This window comes from Chaetodon trifascialis, chromosome 10 (assembly GCF_039877785.1).
Source record: "Chaetodon trifascialis isolate fChaTrf1 chromosome 10, fChaTrf1.hap1, whole genome shotgun sequence".
NCBI lineage: Eukaryota > Metazoa > Chordata > Actinopteri > Chaetodontiformes > Chaetodontidae > Chaetodon > Chaetodon trifascialis.
In genome coordinates, this window is record NC_092065.1 from 18,375,001 (window position 1) to 18,398,120 (window position 23,120).

At 44.5% G+C, this 23,120-nt stretch overlaps 2 protein-coding genes across 4 annotated transcripts in view; both read left to right on the top strand.

Moving 5' to 3' along the window:
* ptpn5 (protein tyrosine phosphatase non-receptor type 5) overlaps window positions 1-4,468 on the top strand; it is a 14,448-nt gene extending 9,980 nt beyond the window's left edge. For both annotated transcript variants that reach the window (XM_070972067.1, XM_070972068.1), the window contains exons 12-14: window positions 588-748; window positions 1,040-1,153; window positions 2,075-4,468. In XM_070972067.1, coding sequence (XP_070828168.1) covers window positions 588-748; window positions 1,040-1,153; window positions 2,075-2,168 — 369 coding nt within the window. In that variant the 3' untranslated portion in view covers window positions 2,169-4,468. The remainder of the gene's footprint in view (window positions 1-587; window positions 749-1,039; window positions 1,154-2,074) is intronic.
* A 1,772-nt stretch (window positions 4,469-6,240) lies between these two features.
* The window catches only part of dusp8a (dual specificity phosphatase 8a), a 44,486-nt gene continuing 27,606 nt past the window's right edge, over window positions 6,241-23,120 (top strand). Inside the window, exons 1-3 of one of the 2 annotated variants that reach the window (XM_070971783.1) lie at window positions 6,241-6,391; window positions 13,071-13,495; window positions 22,866-23,004. In XM_070971783.1, the coding sequence (XP_070827884.1) occupies window positions 13,259-13,495; window positions 22,866-23,004 (376 nt within the window). In that variant the 5' untranslated portion in view covers window positions 6,241-6,391; window positions 13,071-13,258. Of the gene's footprint in view, window positions 6,392-6,520; window positions 6,662-13,070; window positions 13,496-22,865; window positions 23,005-23,120 lie in introns of those variants that run through there. The other variant, XM_070971782.1, reaches the window with a different exon arrangement.

Consider the following 23,120-nt stretch of genomic DNA (forward strand, 5'->3'; position numbering starts at 1 on the left):
ACAGTGTCATCAGACTGTCAAGGTGCATACAGACTGGACACAGATGTGTGTGCTGGGCAGTAGTTTACTCTGCCTTCCTGAGGTAGCTGTCAGTCCATTCATGTGTTTATGACGGTGCCTTATATTTAATTTTGGGGTCACTGTGGCATTGGTATTTATCAAGACAAACATGATAATTCAGTAAATGCAGCCTGCATCTGATTACTAAGCACCAGGGGAGCATTATGTAACTGAGTTAAAAGCTTGTTGTTTGGTTTCTGTTGTCTATCTGTTGGATTAATGATCATCGTCAGGCTGACACTCATGGAACAGAGTCAGCTGGTTTGATTATGCTACAGCGCAGGCAAAGACGGAATAGATGATGTCAGCTCTTTTTTATAACCCTCACCCTTTTTTTTTTTTGCTGTCTTGCTCTGTTCATTGTTGTCGTAGCAACTAACACCAAGGTAACAATTTGGATATACGTGCAGAGCAACCAGCTGATCAGAAAGGATTCTGTATGTCTCACGCACATGTGTGCACAACACTGTCACATCCGTATTTTATGCCCGAACGCCTGGCTGTCTGTGTGTGTGCGCGTGTACCAGTGCGGGGAAGAGGAGCGTCGTCTGCGGCAGTACTGGTACACCTCGTGGCCTGATCAGAAGACTCCAGACAAGGCTCCACCTCTTCTGGAACTGGTGCAGGAAGTGGAAAGGGCCCGACAGGAAGCCCCGCCCTCTGCTGGCCCTATAATTGTTCACTGCAGGTACAAAAGCAGTCTGTTTGTGATATAAGGATGAATAAGGAGTTCTTGTTACTGCACACCCATGGGGGAAATTGTCCAGTTTCATGTTAAAGGAACCCTTTCTTTTGCTGTTTTTATTTATCATAGACACCACTTGGTAAAGCAGTGCATTTGTCTTCCTCTAATCCTCTGCTCTCTGATTTCCCTGAGGAGGATTTGACATTAATCAAATTAGTGGGATCAGTCAAAATCAATACACCGATCCATCCATTTTCTCCTCCTCCATCCCTTTGTCCAACTTTTTGTCTGCAGTGCTGGAATTGGTCGAACTGGCTGCTTTATCGCCACCTCCATCCTGTGCAAACAGCTGAGGACTGAGGGTGTGGTTGACATCCTGAGAACCACCTGCCAGCTCCGTCTGGACAGGTGAGCTATTCTTAGCCATTTTCCATGCTCATGTCTATCTTTAGTTCTTGGCACCAAATTGTTGTTTGTTATGGGAAAAGAGCCTAGTTGACTAAGTTTCATTTAGTAAGTTGCTGCAGGCTTAAGTTTCAGTAGTTTATCGCACAATGAAACTTAAATTTAACTTTAGAGTTTACAGAACAACCACTGTGTTATGTCACTTAAATCAACCACAGGCTTTTTGCAATGGGCTTTGAAATTATTGAGTTAATCTTTTCCAAAAAGCTCATATCTTAAGTAATTTAAAGGTTTTTCTTGCTGAGTAAAGTGGTCATGAGGGCACCCTTGAAGTAAGATAATCAGAGTATTAACGAGACAAATACAGCCACAAATTTATTTTAATTCTGAAACATTTTAATAAATCTCCCTTTCACAACTTTAAATTGTCATAGCAGGAAAAGTAAAGATGTAGCTAATAACTAATTAATTAATTTAAGCTATGTTAGAGATCCAACATGCACAATAGCTTCGTCCTGACTCTGGCACACCTAAGCAGAACACAGCCATTATTAGTATTTTAAGTTACACCTGTTGTTGACCATTCGAAATGTCATAGTCCATTGTGTTGCACGGGCTGTTTAAGCAAATGTGATGAACATTTTATTCTTTGCTGGAGCTGTTGAACGATGACTGCTGTTTGATGAATACATACCAAAGATTTACCATACTTCATAGTCTTATAAAAACAAGCCATGCTACCAGCTCTGAGGCTGTACTTATCCGTAGGCACAAGAGAGCTTTGAGCTAACTGCAAGCATGGCTGAACAGTGTTTTCGATCTGAATGATTGTGCTGTCTGTGTGTGTGTGTGTGTGTGTGTGTGTGTGTGTGTGTGTGTGTGTGTGTGTGTGTGTGTGTGTGTGTGTGTGTGTGTGTTTCTCAGGGGTGGAATGATCCAGACGTGTGAGCAGTACCAGTTTGTGCATCACGTCCTCAGCCTGTATGAGAAGCAGCTGTCTCACACCGCTGAGGAGTAGAGTGAGCGCCGCAGCCACACCCAGACCGAGACACACCACTGTACACTGTACCGCCTCTGGTGGTATGCACCACTGTACCTAGCATCATCTCAGTCTCACCCTTTAACAAGCTCAAACCATGTTAATCTTTTCACCTAAGACAGGCTCGCTCAGACAGGACTGAACAGTTGACATGAAATCTGTGCTTACTGTATGTCTTTGACCAGAACAAATATAGGGAGGTGGGATTTAAGATAGGCCCCAAAAACCTGGATCATACGCTTTACTGTCATTGATCCACAGAGTCCTGGAGAGTCGTAACAGTCAGGCCCGAAATAATCCAACCCCGCACGACATTGTATCATTTGCACTGCTGAGGTTTTTATCACGTTACTGTACATGAGTCTCAGTCATGAAGGCCTCATCTAGTACGTGGTCTGAAATAGCCCCCTCACATACTGTATACAGTTATCAAAAGGTTAAACTGGACGTATAACCAGATCACCTGTAGCAGTGTCAGTTTGCTGTAAGGAGCAAATTCAAGTCCAGTCTCCCAAAGTTAGTGACAATATTAAGGGCCCCTTACAGCATAAATGCCAGCATAATTCAGATCTACGAAAGTGATCACATGCCAGCCTAATATTAAGTACTATATAGATGTAAAGGTTCACATTAGACATAAGTTAACTGACATCTTTTCTCATTGACTCTCATTTTTAATGTAAAAAATCATGACAGAAGGCCTGTTTCAACTTTTGATGCGTTCAGGAGCCACCTCATCTTCAGGTTGCATGGTGCTAAGTGTTCATTAAAGGCATGTGCAATGTTATGGAACATAGGAATGTATAACAATTAGGTTATTAATTAACTAATTAGGATTTCTGTGCAATCTACAGTATTACAGTTTTACCATGCTGCCTGTGCAGTCCTCATGGCCCATGATGTTTACAGTAAACAACTCCTGCATTAAGACCACATAGATGTACACTCAGAGGCATCACAGAGCCAGCGACACTGAGACGACAGTGACACAGGAAGTGTGATTCAGAGGAAAGCAGAACGTCACATAATATACTTGCAGATGCCCCATTATGATCGTGAAGCCTGTCGCCCTCAGAGTAACACGCTCTGTCATGCCTCTGCTTTCAACAGTAGCTTGAACACATCTGTGAAGTAAGAAGCCCATGATTGTTGTATAGACAGGCCAGGCCTAATCTGTATGAAGCACAATAGACCAACTAAGGTTGTCTCTGATGTTCAGCTGTAAAAGTTCTTTTTTTTTCCCGTATTGTGTTTTGATTGTGTTGATTTTAATGGATTGCATGTGCTGTATGGGACTCCATAGGTCCACAATCAAAGCGACGTGATTGGTTGTCCTGCTTTTTGTTGTGTAAAAGGGTTTAAGCCTATTATATTGCTTGCTCTCAGCCAATGCTTTTGATACAGTTTGCTTTTGTGAAACCAACCAGAGATATTTTTAGAACATTTTGATACAATCCTTTCGAGTAGATGCCTTGTGTATATTTCCGTTTACACCATGATGGAATGTAGCTCATACTGTGGATCAAACCATCGGTTTATATTGCAAGATTTGACAGAACAAAAATGTGACAACTACCTAAGTTACCTTACAGTACAGAAAATAAGTAGATCACGTTCAGTCCTCAGTATTATTATGTTATGCCTTTAGGCTTTGCTTTAATATGCTTTGCTTTCTGTGTATGTTCTTATCGTTTTCTTGGAGAATTTTACCTCAGACTGAGTTTCTACGCAGTCCCCGCTTGATTCCATCTGTGACTCTAGGCCACTCTCAGTAGACAACACAAGAAATAATTGCTATGTGTAAGGCAGCTAAAACAGTGAAGACAGTTTTTCTGTGTAAGAAAAATCACACTCAAACAACTTCTATCTTGACTCAGTGCATCAGATCAATAGTCATGAACATTATCGGAGGATGAAATTAACTTTGTGGGCTTGGACCAATTTATAAACATCAAATCAACTAGCAAATTAAACTGCCAAAATTACTTTTTACAGGACAATAGGACTGGGATTGATAAAAACAGAGAAAAGCTACTATTTGTTGTCAGACTTTTGACATAATCCTCAGATAATGTCCAGTGTACTTGACTGAAAAGCTTTTATTTTGAGTGCTTGTTTTCCATGCTTACATGGTCCTCTTCTGATGATCAAAACGGGGATGACGAAATAGCCAAACAGTCAGACATACAACCAACCAGCAATCAGTATTCCTCTCCTCTGCTACAGTATCGCTTTAAGTTGTGAGTTTTTGCATCCAAATAAAGGTAGATTTTCATGAATCTGTGTTGTCGTCTCTGACTCTCTCTATCTCTGTCACTGTGTATCGCACACACAACCTCCCTTCAAAGCATCAGTTATTAGTGCAATGAAGCAGACAAAGCTGTGCTGGCTGCATGTTGTGCTGGACATGTGACATCCACTCATACTGCCTTTACTGTACCTGCAAACATCTTCTCCTGCACCACAGTGTGCAGTTACATATTTATACCACTGGGTGTCAGTACAGACAATGTAATTGCACATACTGGCAATTGCTCCATTACCCTGCATTCATCTGCTTACTCAACACGTTCAGATGGCAGAGGAACAGAACAAAGGCTTTCAATCAAACAAAAGAGAATTCATGATGCTGAATTCAAACACCCAGTTATTACAACTGTTTTACTCAGTGGATACTAAAAACGTGGTACTGTGGATAAATCATCTTTCATTTCTTTAAACCGTAAATAAGATCCGAAAATATTTTTGAAATGTTCTTCATCTATCTCTTTTAAATCCCTTAAAGCAGAGTTTGGTGACATCATAGTTTTCCCCAGCACAGCAACATCCACCCAATTAGAGATCCAATCTGCCAGGCCAATTAAAAAACACCTGTGTGGGTGTGCAGGGCCTTTAAATCATATTCAAAAATGTTGATCAGTGTTATCATGTGCGCCTCAACTAAATTCATATTATGAGACAAGCAATGATTCTCAAATAGCTGCTTTAAGAGAATATTGTTATTACTGTGCTCATTCATTATTTAGCTTTTTCTTATATGCCACATCTAAATTGTGTAGTCTGTGGTGCAAACATTTTGCAGTTGTACATTCAGAATTAAAATAATTGTATCTAAAGGAGCCTTTAGTAAACTGTACATCTCAGCACATAGACCTGGGCAAGCACAGATGGGCAGCTCAGTGGCATTCTGCATATTCTGCAATTAAAAATGTCATGTCCATCAGATCATTGTCATGTGCATCTGATGAATGGTGTAAATATAGTAAAATTAAATCACAATTAGTCCCTGCACCTGACAAGCTAAATAACAATTATTGAAAGTGCTGTGCTAAATGTTTTCTCTGCTCAAATATTGGAGAAATAGAGGGTCATACACATTTTACAATGCACTTTACTTTTAATAAATGTTTGACACAGACAATAAAATTGATATTTGCATTGTTTTCTCCTCCACTTTAATCACTGTGACTGGCCTGCAAGGGTTTTATTGCAGTATTAATTTGAAAGTTATTGTATACATTTTTATGGCAAATCTATATACTGTATATGGAAACAAATAGCCCAGAGCAATGAGAGAATCAACAGCACTATGTAACGCTGATTTGCTTTAAACACAGTCTCTTTGTGTCGCGTTGATGTGGTTTTTCCTCGCGGTGATCTTTGCATCACTGGCGCTGGCGCACTGCTGTGGCAGTCCGGTGTTTCTCCTTTAAAATCGCGGACTGTCCCTTTAATCCGCGGATCAGAACGCTGACGTCACCATCCCCTGAGCCGCCTGCGCTGATTGGCTGGAGGTGACGTCAACCTCATTTTTTTTTCTTTTTTTCCTCTCCCCACTGAACCATGACCTCATCGCTTTAGTTCAAGAAAGTGCTAAAGTGCACCTTCTGTAACTAACCCCCCTCCCCAACACACACATACACACTACCCGTTTTAGCTATTACCTAGCCTAGCAAAGCTAATCTACTCCTCCAAGAGCCGATCACGTACCCTGGGCCAGTTAAACGGCTGAAGGAGCGCTTTGTAGCGTATCACCGCGCTTTCATGTCTCATTTGTTCCTGGCGCTGTCACCCTCTGTCAGCTGTACTGTCCCCCGCCACACAGCCAGGTAAACACCGGCCAGCCTCATGAAGACACGGCCGCTGTCCCCTCACACATGGAGGCCAGTTGAATAACACACAGGAGCCGCGTGGAGCCCGAGGTGAGTGTTTGTGTGTGTGTATCGATTAGTAGAAACGGGGTATGCTGTTATCAAGTGCGTTGCTATCCACAGAGCTAGCTTACGTTAGCAGCGGTTGCTCGCTATCTGTGCTCGTGCCCCCCCTCCGCTGCTGCGGCGAGTCCGTCAGCGCGCACTCACCCCTAGATGTGCGCGCTCGCCGTATAATGGGAATTAAACCCGTCCAGGCTGAACTTATCGATTCTTTCATTCTGACAAACATCTGATCGTTTACCGTCCGACCATTTCAAGGTAGGTAGTCTCCGCGTTTGTCCATATTTTCTGTTTAATTTGCGCGCTTATAATCATCACAGCCTGTCCGATCAATGGAGTGGTTCATTTTCGCATGCGGACATGTCCACGCGTCATAACAACACAGGGCAGGTTTCCCACTCAAACAACGCGCACTGAACCTTTCCATAAACGCGTAGTTTCACATCATTCATGTATATTGTGCAGCCTTTGTAAAGGCAATGGCCGCTGTCCGTGGCGTGTTCTATTCTTATTTCTAATCTAGGTCGGTTTATTATAGTGCGCTACGAGCGCTCACCCTCCATCATTGTCATTAACGTTATCAAACAGACCACAATGTCCCATCTATTTCTTTGTGCGCCCCGTTTCTGTATTGCTCATAATATCTGAGGATGTGCAGCTTTTCACCAACGATTTTCCACATTTGTATTCACACGCATTTCGGAGGCAATGCAGTTTATTTTCTGGCATGTATTCCTGCTATTTGCTTTCAGTATCCATGTCGTAATTATTGTTATGGTTGAGTCGATGTAGTCCCAGTTTGTTATATGACCCCGCAGTTTGTAGCAGCCCATTGACAGAGTATTGATTAAAGGACACCAAAAGGCTTTATATGTTGTGTTGTTTACAGAATGATGCTTCTGCTTCATCCAAACATGAATCGATTTTTCTAAATTACATGATCACTGTAACAGAGCCACTCATGCTGTTTCCCCCCCGTATTGCACACCCCAGGCTTGTCACTCTACTAACCCTGTTTGTAAAGAACACATTTATTATTTACATCCAGCTGCTCCAATGTATTGCTATCAACCACATGTAGAAGGTCTCCATAAATACGTGTTTTTAGGTGAATTTGAGATGAGTTCCAGTGAGACAAACACTGCATTTAGATGGTATTATCTGATTATTGTGGAAGCAGTGCTGGCTGATATCAGCGTGTTTTTTCAAGTCTCAGTCAGGGGATCAAAACATTCAGGAAGAGCTGAAACAATCAATCAGTCTATTGACAGAAAACTGGTTTGCTTAACTTTTTTGCTAATTGATTAAGAGATTAGAGCTTTGCCAAACAGTGTCCAGCTCCAGCTTCTTACTTGTGGTGATTTTCTACCTTTCTTTCATTTATTATTTTTTATTTTTGAGGAAATCATTTTTCACTATTTTCTGACATTTTCTAGGCCAAGCATTTATCCATTCCTGGAGAAAACAGCCGATTAAATGCACATGAAAATATTTTTTTAGTTGCAGCCCTGCGCTCAATGAGATGTGCTCCAATTTGTCTTAGAAATCACCTAATGTTACAAAAACTGTGAGGAAATAGATAAGAAATATTCTTATCAGATGAGTCATCTAGTAACTAATAACTAATCCAGCAGTGTTTTAAAGGCATGGCAACATACCCAAACACTGGTGGTGACCCTGTAATCCTCCGGCGGCCCTGTGTTGACGGTGGTGACCCAAATACCTGCAGAGTCCCTTGTTGTGGTCACATTTTAAAGTGTAAAGGACACATACACACAAAAGAGACACTGTGTAAACATGCACACATGCAATCTCTTAGCTCATGAGAGAGCCTGTGGCACAGAGTAAAGGGCATGAGATGCTCTGATGATGTAATTGTTTGTGGTCTAAACAAACAACTCCTGTCTTTCATTGTATGAAACTATGAACCGGCTTTATATCGGTCTACTCGAGACTCTGGCCACAGGTGACGTTAGGCAGGGAGTTAATGAATAACCTGGATGGCATTACATCAGCGCTGGTTGCCCTCCAGTTGCTCTCTTTGTGTTTGCCTCTCTCCCTGATGTCTGATATTGCATTATTGAGCCGGCCCATCATGCTTGCCTCATGGTTTTGTATGAATGGCCCATGAATGTATCCGCATGGATCATCCATTTCATGGATATAAAGTGGCTCGCCCAACTTTGTTTTATTGGCCTATAACTAAACTTCTTTTTTATTATCAGCCTTTTCTTCTCAGCAAAGTCTGTTGATGATTTGTGTGACTGTACTCTGACAAGCCAGGGGGAAATGTACGGATCTCCAGGATTTCCTCCTTCCTCTCTAGTTAGAAAACAACATATTGCAGTCATTATTTAAACACACATGCTTCTGAATGTGTAACTAACAATTATTTTTATAAACAATTCAGCTGTTGAGGAGTGTTTAACTATTAATAATTAATAATAGGAGTCAAATGATTAATAATTTAACCAGTTAGTGTTAAAAAAGTCAAACTATCACAGCAGTTGTGGACAGTTTTGAATGGCAGGTTAGACATTACTTTTTCTGTGGTTAGGGTTAATACATGTGTACGCTCTGTATAAACACAGTTTGTCATCCTTGTGCTGTAGCATTCATACTGTAGTTCTGGTGGTTTTAGTGACGCACAGCTGAAAGTTCCAGTACTCTGGAAGCACTGCAGGTAATTCAGATATTCAAATTCCCCAAGTAGATAAAAAAAAAAAAAAAATCCTTCAAAATGGACCAGTCGATCTGGTTCCTCTGCCTTCAGCCAGTGGTGGAGGTGTAACTTTAAGGAAGTGCACAACCTCGTCTGCCTAAAGCTTTGCTCCATGTGCGCTTGTTTGCACAGGGACTGCATTTTTGGAAAAGTGGTCAGACGTATGTTGTTTTTTAGCCAGCTCATGACCGATGTAGAAAAAAAAAAAAAACGTGACGCTAAATTTGCTGTCTCAGACCAGAGGAGAAAGGGCCAGACCAAATCTCAGAAATACTTTGAACAGCGTGTTGGCTCCCTCACAGTGAAATCACATCATTTGTCAAAGGGAACATGATCACTTCAATGTAGTCGTACAGCTGAAGTTGGGAGAATCTATTCTGTCAGCGCCAGTAGCATCCCATCACCGTCACCCTCCCCGTGCCCCCTGCTCACCCCAGCCGGGCTGTTTCTATGGCAACAACAGAATCTGCTCCGGGCCTGTACACGCTGTCTCTTCGCTTTCTCTCCTCTTGGCTTGTTTTCCTCCGTTCAGCCAGAGCCTCGCAGCAAGCTCCTGGCTGCTGCCTATTTTAGTTTGAGGAGCTTGTTTGTTTTCGCTCCTTATTGTTCCTGCCTGGATGCAAGATGGAGGAAGAAAGATGGTTTTGCGTAAGGGGTCGGGTTGTGGTTGTTGTGCTGAGTAAGCATACTGAGGTTTGAGCTCCCTGTCTCTATCATTCATCATCTTATTTGTCTACCTCTCCTTATTCTGATATTTTCCTGCGTCCATCATTCTCTCTGTTTCCCTGTCATCTCCTCTCTTCATCCCCCTTCTCCTCCACACTAACAGGGTCCGCTGCGAGCGAACTTACCGCAGGATGGTTGTCTAGTGGCGTAGAAAGGTGCAGAGCACCAGTCTCTCCCTCTCACTACGGCCACACATGTAAACCTGCACACTCCTCCCCTCCCCGTCCCCGTTCGCTGCACAAGAGCAAGAAAGAGAGTGATAGAGGAGGACGGAGGGATTCAGAGGGAAAAAGTGAGAGGCTGGGCGGGTGGGAGAGTAGTCGCCATTAGACATATGCAGCGTCAGATGTTGTGCTCAGCAGCAGGGACGCAGAAAAAGAGGGAGAAAGATTCACACCCCTGGAAGCTGTGTCGTTAGCTGATCAGCTAAAGGGCTCCGCGCCATATAAGGTATGGTATAACAGGTGATGGGGCAGGTCGAAACGTGGCGGGGGCTGTTTGTGGTGGGGGAGCGCTGGCATTGCAGCTATGCTTAGTGCTTCTACAGAATGGCTGCTGGGGTGCACATCATGGGAAAGGTGGGGAAATGTCACTGTGTCAGTTTGCTCATGTGCTGTGTCGCTGCAGGTCGCAGAGTTGTGCTTTGCTTAAAGAATTGATGCGGAACTCCGCATTCAGTCATCACTACGACACAAAGATTAGATTAGATTAGATTTATTCGTCTGTGTGTTTTCGTAGAATCCAATAAGACACATGGTGTTTGTGCACAGTGCTGTGTGCACTCCCTTCAGTCTTCCTAGACTGACTTGGCTATCCTATATTTTATTAAATCAAGTTTTGTCTGTTACGGCTTGTTTGTGTCTGCGCATGCCTTTACTGCACAGTAGCTGCTTTCTGATACAGCAGCTGTTTGGCTGTGTTTACAGTGCAGGCAGTTGCTACTGTCTATCTAGGTTTTCGTCCGTGTTCCTGTGCTGCTGCGCTTGCATCAGGCAGGTTGCCAGGCAGCAGCAGCATGTGTACATCTATGTTCAGGCTTGGCCCACAGTCCGTAAGAGACGTATGATTACACATCCACGTTTTAGATTTGGTGCGGTCGTCTGCAAGTCAGTTTATGAGAATTCTAGAGATTTCTCTTTCCCCTCTCTCCCTGTCACTCAGCTTCTCCCTTTATGTTTTCCTCTCTTTCAAGCAGTCTCTCTTCATCTCTTCCCTCCTCGCTCCATCTTCACCGCTGTCCCCTCCCTTACCTTGAGCTGGCTGAGTTGCTAGGCTGGAGAGATTCTCGCTGAAAAACATCCTTTGTTACCTCAGCCCTCCTCTCTCCTCTGTCCTCCGTCCCTCCCTCCATGGCGGCGGCATCAGAACAGAGGTGAAAAGTTGCACAGCAGAGCCGCCTGGAAGTCGTCCCAAGACAGTACTGATCAGAGGACCCCGTTTCTCCACATCTCTTCTCTCTCAGACTCAGTTTCTTTTATTTTCTGCTTGCTGTTTTGTCATTTCTTTATGAAGTGGACACGTGTTGCTGATGTGTGTTAAATTATGTGTTTTTCTACTTTACCTCCTTCCGCTATCTGTTTCTACACCCCTATCTGCCGTACTCTCCCTTTTCAACCGAGGTTTAAGCCTCCATTTAGGCTTTGGGGTAAATGAGAGAAGGCCCATTCATTTTTCATGACACCATGTGCCAGTAGATGAATAAAACAACACATTCACATTCTGACCTTCTCGCTTGTTGCATGACACCTGGTTGACCAAGGAAATGCTCCTGAACCTGCACGAGGCGTTTATTTGTATGTTCTCTCAAACAAATGGCACTGTGGTTTTGTATTGGTCAGTTTGGCATAAAGTTTCTCACACACACATGCAGTCATTGATCTTCCAACCCAGATAAACGATTACATGTGCGTGCGTGTGTGTGTGTGTGTGTGTGTGTGTGTGTGTGTGTGTGTGTGTGTGTGTGTGTGTGTGTGTGTGTGTGTGTGTGTGTGTGTGTGTGTGTGTGTGTGTCTCACGTTAAATGCACAGGCGCTGTGGTGAATGTGAGCAGGGAGGAGATCAGAGCGGTTAGTAGTGATAGATAGGAGGAGGCAGTTCGTCAAGTTTATGGACCGCTGCGCAACACACACGCTCACATTCACACACTCTGTCACACACTCATTCACACGCACGCACGCACAGGATGTCACACAGGCTGTTTGCCTGTGTCCAGACCTGCTCTCTGAATTCCCCTGGCTTAATTTATCTCACGCCCTCAGTTTCCTGTTTCATGAGCCACGGCACAAGAGACCCTCCATCAACAACAACCAACCTTCACACACACACTGACAAAGACAGGCACACACACCCACGTTTTATTGTTGTGCATGTCTAACTTAAGTCTTGGGCTTTGTGTTGGGATGTGTGATACTCCCTCAGATCTCAGGACTGATAAATCCCGGCGGACGATCCAGTTGGCTTTTAAGCCTTTAAATAACGTTCATATTCATGTTTAGCGTTGTGACTATTTTTAATGTTCAAGCCGCTCAAAGTGTGACAGAAAAAGATGATGCACAAAAATACAATGTGCACTTGACCGTGGTTTGGAAATGAATGCGGAATGAATCTGTCATTGCGGCTTTGTAGCGGTGGGAATGATTTTATTTGTTGCACTTGGCATGAGTGGACTGAAGCTCAGGACGAGAGGTGGTCGCGCCCTTGATGTCCGATCATCAGCTGTCTCGTCATCAGCGTCTCAAAGCTGATGGTGGTCGTTTTGAATGTCACTGCTGGCTAATAATAGCATTGAAATAAGTCATTTAATGTCATGCTTTCTTCCACCAGAGTGATTATTTTCTGTTACCTTTCCTTCTTTTTTATGACCCTGCGCCAGCGGCAGCCATGGTCAGAGGCGGTGTTTGTTCAGGGTGTCCGCCCCATTCTCATGAACGCAGTATCTCAGGAACACCTTTAGGGAATTTCCTCAACTTTGGTACAAACGTCCACTTGGACTCAAGGATGAACTGATTAGAATTTGGTGGTCAAAGGTCACTGTGACTCCACAAAATAATTTTTTTACCAATTATATGCTAATTCTCACTGGAATCATACATGTCAATATGGTGATTATTTCCATTTCACCAAAAAAAAAAAAAACACTGCAACTTGACTGGTTGAGGGAGGCACATGACCACAAGGTGGTAATTCAAGCATCTTTTCTGTTTCATTCCTCTTTTTCAGGCACCATGAATCTCTCAGCGCCTGCTCCGGTGGTAGCCCTCCTCAACTGACCTCTCCTCCTCCTCCGCCTCCTCCTCCCCATCTTTTCCTGCACCTTGCCCTCTCACATCTACCCCTCCTCCTCCACACCCCACCCCTTACTACCTCACGTCTGTGAACCTGGGCGAACACTCCGCCGATCCTACATCATGGCAGGGGAGAAAGGGCCAACTAAGCGGAGCGCCATGGACATCAAGCGCCTGGCGAGCCTCATCCAGAGAGGGACGGGCCGTTTGCTGGTGATCGACAGCAGGACGTTTTCTGAGTACAATGTGTCACACGTGCAAGGTGCAGTCAATGTCTGCTGCTCCAAGCTGGTGAAGAGGCGACTGCAGCAGGACAAGGTGTCTGTCACTGAGCTGCTGCAACCCAACGGCAAGGTGAAGGTGAGTTAAAGCTCTGCAGACATGACAGTTGATGCTCGCTGGGTGGTGGTGGCTGGATATGATGCTCGCGAGTCTTTCCTTTAAGTGTCAGTCTGGATTCAAAGTGTCTGTGTGCCAAGCTTCCACCTTGCTGATAAGGGTAAGACAGTGGATCTCTGCCAATTCGGTAATACAGCACACAATCCCTGTAAAACAGCAAATTGTTTTTGTCTACCTTTGCACAGAGCCTGGCTAGCTGTTTCCCCATGTTTTCAGTCTTTCTGCTAAGCTAAGCTAACTGGCTGCTGGTTCTAGCCAAATATTGACCCCACAGACGTGAAGAGTGTTATCAATATTCTCAAGTAACTCTCAGAATACAAACATGCGCATTTCCTAAAATTTTGCCGAATTCATGACTCACATTGATGTCTGTCATTTCCTTTAACATGGTGCTGTGTGTATTTAGTGAATTCCCTCATCCACAGATCTTGCAGCAGATGTGTGATGGGAAGTGAAATGGTGCATTTCCAGTTCAGTGCAGTCAAGTCAGCATAATCTTTCTTGTTTTTGGCAGAAGCAGCAGAATCAGCAGGGGAATGCAAAACATGAATACAGAGGGGACTTCTGTGACAAAATATGTTTCTGAGCCACAGGATACACACAGTTGAAGCATAGAACACACTCAATGCTGTAGTAGTAAAGCAATGTTGTGTGTGCTGCTGTGGAAGTACAGTCTGTGTTCTTTGTTATTCAGAGATATGGTAGTTGCAACAAGTTAGACTTTCCTTGAACCAGAGGTCTCCCATTCGGGTTCCCATGTCAGCAATTGTTGACCCTCCTGAAGGTTTCTCAGAACATGTCAGACAGCCTGAGCCATGCACCGCTGTGGTTCTACACTGACCTCCTCTGTGCTAGGCCGGGCCTGCGCCACATCAATGCGTGCTATATTTGGCGGGCAGGCGGGTGTACTGTAGGTTCGTTGCTTATCAGTGGCCCTGAAATCGGATCCTCACGTTTTCCATGACTTCTACAAATATGACAGCCTTTTTTCCATGGCCTGTCCGCCCGTGGTACGCTGACTCCTGTATTTTTAGTCGCTGTGTGAAACTGAAGGAACTCTGCGAGGGGAAACCTAAGCAGCGAGGGGGGTGAAGTCTGTGTGTTTAATGTGCGGGATGTGTTTTGTGCCCTCGTGCAGTTTGCGTGTGCGTTCATCATGGACATACACGTTAACGAAGCTGTGGAGACGGCAGATGAGATTGTTCTTCCTGGCTGTGCTCATTCTCTTATTTTGAGGTATATATTTAACTTTTGACATGGTACGCCCAGCTGTAAAATGTTGATTCAAAGAGGCCGGTGACACATAGGCTAACAGGTGACTGACATTTTTTTCTTAGGTGTGACACATTGGGTTTGAATGGCAGTCCATAAAATGCTGTTCTTTTTGTTTTTCTTGTTTTGCTTCCTGGTTGCTGGGAATAAATCGGAGAGTCTGACCTGCAGCTCAGTCTATTGAACCTACTTAAGAAATGTGATTTATTACCTGCTCCCATTTTATGCCCCATAGATACTGTATCAGTCCTGGAGTTGTAAGGAACAGACTGACTCTGTATTTCCATTTGGTGCACAGTAACAGACCTTTAATCACTAAAGAAGCGCCATGCCCAACAAATGACAAATAATTCCACATTATTGCTTTAGATTATTGCTTTGCCGCTCCTGTTGGATTACAGTTATCGCTTGTAGGTGACTGACACTTTCCTTATGGTCAGATGGTAAAATGGAGGAGAACTGTGGATTATTGTTACTTTCTCATGTCAAATGGCCTTCAGTTCAGATAATAGCCTCTGTATAATTGGTACATTGGCCGAGAGTCCCCATGTGCCTGCTGTTACTCACCGACTCTCTGTTATACCAATTAGTTTTAATTCAGCTTTATTGCAAGGGCTTCGTGCAGTGAAACCCTCATGCCTTTCTTCTCACTCAAAATTTACCACCATTAACTGGACAAGGATCTTGGATAACACCTCTTCTATTAGTGCATTCTGCCTGCACGAGGTTACAAAAGAAGGCCACACACACGATCCTGCATCTCATGACTCATCCCGACCAAAAGGCACGGTTTTGCTCGGGTAATGGTTTTATTTTGGGTTGTGATGATGCATGACCTGTTTTTGCCATCTACGGATTTGGGGAGAAAAAAACAACAACAAAAACAGGAGGAAAGCAGGAGTGGCTGAAAAAACCTGGAGCTGGAGAGCTGTGAAGTGCGAGAGGTTTTGGATGGAGTCAGACTTTGAGTTTCATCATCTTAGTCAGTGCAGCAGGCTTGAGTGTGTTTCTGTGCTGGGTGTATTGGGTCCGTCTCTGTGTGGGGCCTTGTGGTTGGCAGGTCTCACACTGTGGCACCCCGTGGAGCCATGCTTCCTCCTGAATTCTCTCACTTTCAATCTCCTGACAGCTCTGTCTGTCCGTCTGTCTCCCACAACCATAGCTCCCGATTCGTTCCTTCGTCATTTATTCCCTTTTAATCTCCTCTTCCTCTCCCTATCTGGTGTTGCCCCATGGCTGGTTTGTTATTATCCATCCCCCACCCCCAGTAAAGAGGATAAGGCTTGCGATTAATGCTAGGCTGGATAAAGCTGGAACTAGCCGTGTGAGAGAGGAGGGCCCGACGGACCCAGACTCTTTTGTTATTGGCTAAGCATGACATCATCCCTTTTGTGTGGCCACTGGCAGGCCGCGGGCTGGGCACGTGCAGACTGGCTGTGTGGTGTTAAAGGCGGCTTGCAGCTAACCCCTCACACACATACACGCACACACACACACACACACACACACACCATCCTCTCTGCCCCCCACATGGCTCTGAGCATCGCCAGGAGCCGCCTCAGCCAGCCAAGACAGCAAAGGACACTATTGTGGCTCTTTGTTGGGGAAGTGAATGCAGGAAGCGGGAGAGCAGCACTGAGGGTATTCATGGATGGGCTGCTGCCTCCGCCTCCTCCCCTGCTGCCTCCCGCCTCACATCCCATTGAGCACTAATAGCCTGCATCCCCCAAGGCGCTGCACTCACCCTCTTTCATAGAAGCTCCCAACGTTTCAGTTAACTGAGCTGAATGAACATCCATGACCAGCACAGCAGTAATCAAAATGCTGTCCTCTTTCTTCTCCCTTTCACATCCCATGCTTTCATAACCTCTTTATTTATGCTCTCTATTAATGTAGGTCAGAGAGAGCTGGATGTAGTAGGTTAGGTGGTGGTGGACCTCTGCTGGGAGAGGGATGACACAGGCTTAGTTGGGAATGGGGCTTCCTCGTGCCTTTTCTGTCAGGCTGGAGGGCAGGCGGCTGGTTTCTTGTCTTAAGCCTGGCTAATCCCTGCTGCTGCGGCGGGGACAGCCGGCCAGGCAGGCCTGACAGATGGACCAGAGGTTTTCACTCCCGGCAGCCGGCACAGGGAAGCACCCTTCCTCCTGTATGCAGACATGGAGGCCAGACCTCTGATGAATGGGACCCAGAGCAGTGGAGAAAATGCAGCCACTCACAGAGATAGATATTACTCGTACAAGCTGTCAGTGGAACGTAAATATTTATAACCCTAACCATGTTTCAAGTCTTAGAAGTCTTAGTTTTGTAGTTGTTGTGGCAGAGGACACAGATTGAGCATTAAATTTGTCTGTGATTTGGCATTTTTGACATAAACCTAAATAAGTAACCTCAATAGGTGATATGTTTTTCCCCCATCTGATGACAGTGACTTTTGGTAATTTTGAGAGCACAATGTTCATTTTCACAGAAAAAAACAAAATCATGACGATGAGACCTTCGTTGTTGGGGTCTGTTTTCTTCCATGTGGATCGCAAGATTTGTAGGCCAGGGCTGTTTTCTCACACATTTTACATTTTATCCAAAAATTGGATATTGCTGCTTTTACAATTTGGACATTGCATTTGGTCACATTGCGATTTCAGTAATATTCAGTTTAATCGTCAAGCTCTATTGTAAAGTGAAACATTTTGATTTCTGTGCTGCTGGGTGGATTAAACAAGCAATTTGAGGATATCAGTACCATCTGAGGGGAATTCTAATTCTCACTGTGAATGATTCTGCTGTTTTACTGCATACATGAAGATGAATTGAAAAAATAATCAGCACGTTAATAATAAAGAATAATAAATAAAGATAATTGATAATTCCTCCATACTCTTATGCTCCAGCATTAGTATCATGCCCCTATGACAGGTGAAGAGCTCTTACTAATTACTTTCCCTGGTGTTTACAGTACACATCTGTAATTACATTCTAGTGTGACTTCAAGTGTTGTTTACCAGCATATTTATGTTGATCATTAACAGTAGCCCAGTTGTCGTTTGGTACAATGGCTACGAAGCGAGAAGGAGAGCCAGGCGATTGGTCCTGTGAACTTATGTGATCTTAATTGTTAGAGCTGGCTGAGTGCCCTGCTGCCTCGCACAGGGGCAGACCGCAAGAGACCGACTGATGCAGTGCAACACTTGCTATGAAGCAGCTCTCCGTATGTTGTGTTTATCTTCCTGGGAAGGCTGTAATGATACGTGATGGAAAACACATGGATAATTCTGAAGAATCAAGGGCGAGTATTCCTGCGATTGTCTACGAGTAAACAAAAACGGCATGATCGATTAAAGATTCAGATTCAGGGCAGACACTGGTCATGTCTTTGAAAATGACTGTACAGTTTTCAGAATGGTATTGTTCTGAACACAGAAGTTTCCAGTAACTAGTGCGGTATTACAAAATGAAGGACAACACGTTCATGTGTCATCTGCCTTGACAGTAGCAGCAGAACTGAGAATTTAGTTGATGACTCACCGTGTGAATTGTTTCCCAGATTACCCAGAGGGCAAATTCAGGAAATTTTCTTCTGTTTCATTCACATTTTTCCTTTTGCCAAGTTCAAACAAAGACGCTGTAGCTGGCGGTGGTTTTTCTACAGAGCCGGATATGTCATGTGTTTGCTTTGATGAGGTCATGCCATGAATCATTGTTTGCTTTAAAGATCCTACTGTTTGACATAAACACACACTCGCACTGTATATAGTTTCAGACGTGTCCTACTGCACCATGAGGCGCTGTAGAAGTAACGTTTATGTAAAAATGTATTTTTATTTCATGGATGTAAATGAAAGATGGAGGGAATGATTCATTGTTGATTTGCGGATATGAAATGTGGCTTTCATTATATACAAAGTGAGGAGGATGACGTTGTATAACCGGATCTGCAGCATGCATGTGGTCTTTATAGGCAACGAATCTGAATGTGAGCTATTCAGAAAAAATGTTAACTTTATATAAAACGGAGAGTTGTAATATACCAGGTGTTAGCAAATTGATTTTTTCCACCTGTTGTCCCGGGGCAGGTAGTAGAATAATAAATGAGTGTGAGAATTAGACATCAAAACTAAGGCAGGCAATTAAAGTGTACAAGCACAATTATGTCCACATCCCAAAATCTTAAATACAGCCCCACGACCCCTCATGGATGTGTTAACGGTGCTCTGCCATTCATGGGTGTGAGGGTGTGACCAGATCAGGTGACCACATCTCTGAAATGATCAGTGATGACCTCACACTGCACATGCACAGAGGCATCAGGGACTTTCACCACCTTGCCACATCTTCACATCCTTGTCTGAAACACACACACACACACACACACACACACACACGGTTTAAGACTCTGAAACTTCAATCTAAACCATTAACTTAACGCTAATTCTACACACAAACATGAGCCTGTTGCAAAAACCCATAACTAGAAACTTCTGTGTATTTGGTCCTCATAAGGGCAGAAGTACAGAGACTCTGTGACACACACCTCACACCTACACACATGGAAGTGGCAGCTGCCAGTGCCAGTCAATGACATCATCTGGCCCCAGGGTGAGATCTTTACAGCGGCGAGTGGTGTATGTCACAGCCTGTGTGTGTCTTAAACTGACAGATCAACTGCTTGGAGAGGTCGCTGCCTGTTGCAGCAGTCCTTGATTAGTATGTAATGTACTGTATGTGGAGGCAGGTGTTGTATGTTTTGGGGGTGGCGAAAGAATGTACAATGTACAGAATTTTCTGCAGTTGGTGAATCGAAGAAAGGGCAGGAGGTCTAAAGGTTTAAAAAAAACTCTGACATCAAAATGCAGAGTCTGAGCTGAAAACACTGTTAGCTGAAGGGAGTTCATAATGCGGTCTTCTGTGAGACATCCCGGAGAGGACACAGTGAGAGGTCCCAGACTGCGCTTCAGGAATGTGGGGCCATTTTTAGTCTGTTTGTGCTGATGTTGTGTCACAGGCCAGTTCACACACAAACACACACACTGCACTGCTCAGCACTGACCTTGTCACTGGTCAGTAGCGCTGATGAGGTCAGGGGAAACCATGTTTCACTTTCTTGCACAAGCTCTTAGCGTATACGCCGGGGCTGTTTCCATTTTTCCACTGACATGTTCTGTTCCCAAGCTACCCCTAATCTGTGTGTGTGTGTGTGTGTGTGTGTGTGTGTGTGCAGACTGTCCCTCAAGAGGAGCATTGACAATAAGGCCAAGCCTCGACTCGCAGCCTTGCGTCAGACCTTGTTCTCCTCCTATTCCTTGTATATTTCATAACACGGGGTCAGAAACACACAGAGAGTTTGGTCTCCTACCCAACACGGTTACGTTTTTCCTCCTTTACACTCACATTTTCTCTTCACAGATGTACACACTTGTCCAACTGGCTTTCTTTCACTCTGTCTCCTGCTTTCCTCGCAGTCTCTTTCTGTCTGTCCTGCTGTCTCCCTCAGCGAATGATGGGAGAAAAATCACCTCTCCTGCTGTGTTTTTGTCCTACTGTGATGCCAGCCTTAAGGACTTTCAGAGAAAGCTTGGGTGTAGCCGGATCGTGGCATTTGATCTGCCACTGTCCCTCCCTACACCCTCCCCCCCTTATACATCTGCTCATCCTCCTGCCTCAGTTTCTGCTCTGATCCCCTTCTCTGGCTTCTGTTCCCCCTTCATTCCCTTCATCCCTCAGGTTATTCCTACACGTCTCCCCTCTCTCTCTCTCTCTCTCCCTCTCCATGGCCCCTCCTCTTTCCTTTTCCCTGCCAGTGGCATTCCTTGTTTACCTGCAGTGTACATGCGTCAGAGCGCCTGGCCCGGTACAGTAGGAGCAGTGATGCTGTAGCACTGCAGAGGGATGAGGGATCTGTACTACTGCTGCAGTCCGACAGCCAGCCCCACACTCCCTCGGGTCGTTGACCTCTAACACTGCAGCAAACTTTATGCATATAACATACTGGGCTAGAGGTGCTGCTTTAGCTTTAGGCAGAATCTTAGCAGATGTTATTTTTACTGTCATGCATACACTTCCATCAAATATAGAGACTGCACTGTAATTTCATCCTCCATAGCTGCAACATTGAACGAATCTTCCAGTGAAACTTTTTGCACAGCTGACAAACAAGACTGTCGAATATGTTGTGTTTGTGTGTGTATTTCTGCATGTATGTATAGTTAAAGGCCTGTAATCCTCAGGCGTTGAGATCAGGCTCCCAAATTAGATCTGATCCCATTAGGATCATTAGCCAAAATTATCCGCGGTTAGTAAAGATGGAGGGTGTCGGGGATTTGAAACAAAGGAAGAGAGGCATGAAGATGAACATGCTGTGGACAGATAAGAATTAAGATAACTTTGTGTAACCTTCCTACATCGTCACAGGTGTGTCGTTTAAATATCTTAAAGACCAGAACACAAATTGTGAGAAGTTACTCATTACTAATGCTACAGATCAGTGATTCTGCCTCAGCTTTTCATGCTTTTATGTCAGTATTGGTTCTGCAGGCAGGCAGGCAGAGCTAAGCTGGGTTTTGCCGGACCAGAGACTGACTGACCTTGTGCCGTCTAAGTCACCTGCATGGCTGTCTGCCCAGGCGCCTCACTACAGCTGCTCTTTGAGCAGAGGCATAATGAGACACACTCTGTGCACACTGTGTGGCTGTGTATACCATGAGCTATCATCACCAGCGTACCTTTCAGCATACAAAGAGTGAAGAAGAGATGGTGGCCCGCTTAGAGAAAGTGCAGTTTTGCCTGGAAGCTAGCGGCTATTCAGTGGCACATTTTAGATGAGGATGGTGCACTGTATCTTAAGGTAAACAAAGAAATGTTGTGGCTTGTCCTGTCTCGTCCTCACCCCCCCCTCCATCTTCCATTTCTCCTCCACCACCTGCTCCTTTTTTCTCGCCTCAGTTTTCTCCTCTTCCCTCACTCCCTCTTTGTTTTCCTCTCGCATCTTTCACCATCTCGTCTCCATCTCTCCATGCCCCGCTACTCCACCACCCCCACCCTGCTCGCCCTGCTTCCTCCTCCCTCTCTCCTCTCCTGTCCAGTGGCGGTTCAATGATGCAGTGATTCATAGCTGCAGTAGGTGCTGCCTGATGGTCATGTGACTAAAGCCTGCCTGACAACATGGGGAACAACACAGCCTGTGCTGGTGCGTGTGTGTGTGCGAGGCACATGCACATGCTCGCACTCTCTCATGCAAACACACACACACACACATTCACACAGGCGTCACAGTGGCGCATGCTCACATCCCTTCTTCTTTCTCACAATCTGATACAAACAGCATCACAGTGATGCATTGATGGATGCCCACACCCTTCACAACATCTCCAGCTTTTATGATTTTGCTAATACCACCACCAAACAACCTTCTCAGCAGTATCTGCACAGTGAATATTGCAGTCACAGTTGCATAGTGCAACACTTAGCCCTGATACATTATTTATAATCCCATGCTTTATCCCCATAACTAACTCTAGAATCACCTGTAGTTCATCCTACTTACTGTTGCAGGCACTTCGATAAAGCCAGTGTTTACTGTCAAAACTCCCAGTGGTGTGTTGCCGAGTTCATTGTCTTTTCCTTATTGCTGCTTCCTTGTCTATATTAAGAAAAGCAGAGCGGTCAAGTGTTTGGGGAAAACTCTCCCACGGTCAAACAGTTGAAGGTTGGAAATGAAATGCAAATACAATGACTTTCCTCAGCAGCAGGTGCAATTTTAGGATCACTTGGTCTGACAAGCTGTACATGTTTAATGTACACTGTCCTGTGTGTATCTGTGTGTTGTGTGGTCTGTTTACACAGTCACATAACTCACATTCCTTATGGGGACAAAACACCCCATTATTTGTGTCCATAAATGCTATGAATTTTCCATTACAGTGTCCAATATACAGATTAGATTCTAATAATTCCAGTCATAGTCACAGATTTTTCCTTGTTGGCACTGGAAGCATGGCAAACTTTCCACAGTAACACAGCAGGACATCAACTCTCTTCTCTTTCTTGTTGTTTATCCTTTGTGCAGGTGGAGCTGGGCAGGAAGCAGGAAGTGGTGGTTTATGACCAGAGCTCCAAAGAGGCGGGGCATCTGTCCAAAGATGGCTTCATGCACATTCTCATGGGAAAGCTGGAGGGCACCTTCCACAAAGTCTCCCTTCTCACTGGTATGCAAGTGTGTGCGAAGCATGAGTGTGACGATGGTGTTTTTCTATTCTTCTTTCTTTTTTATGTCTTTATGTTTTTTCTCTGTCCATTACCCCCCTCTCACTGCACAATGGGC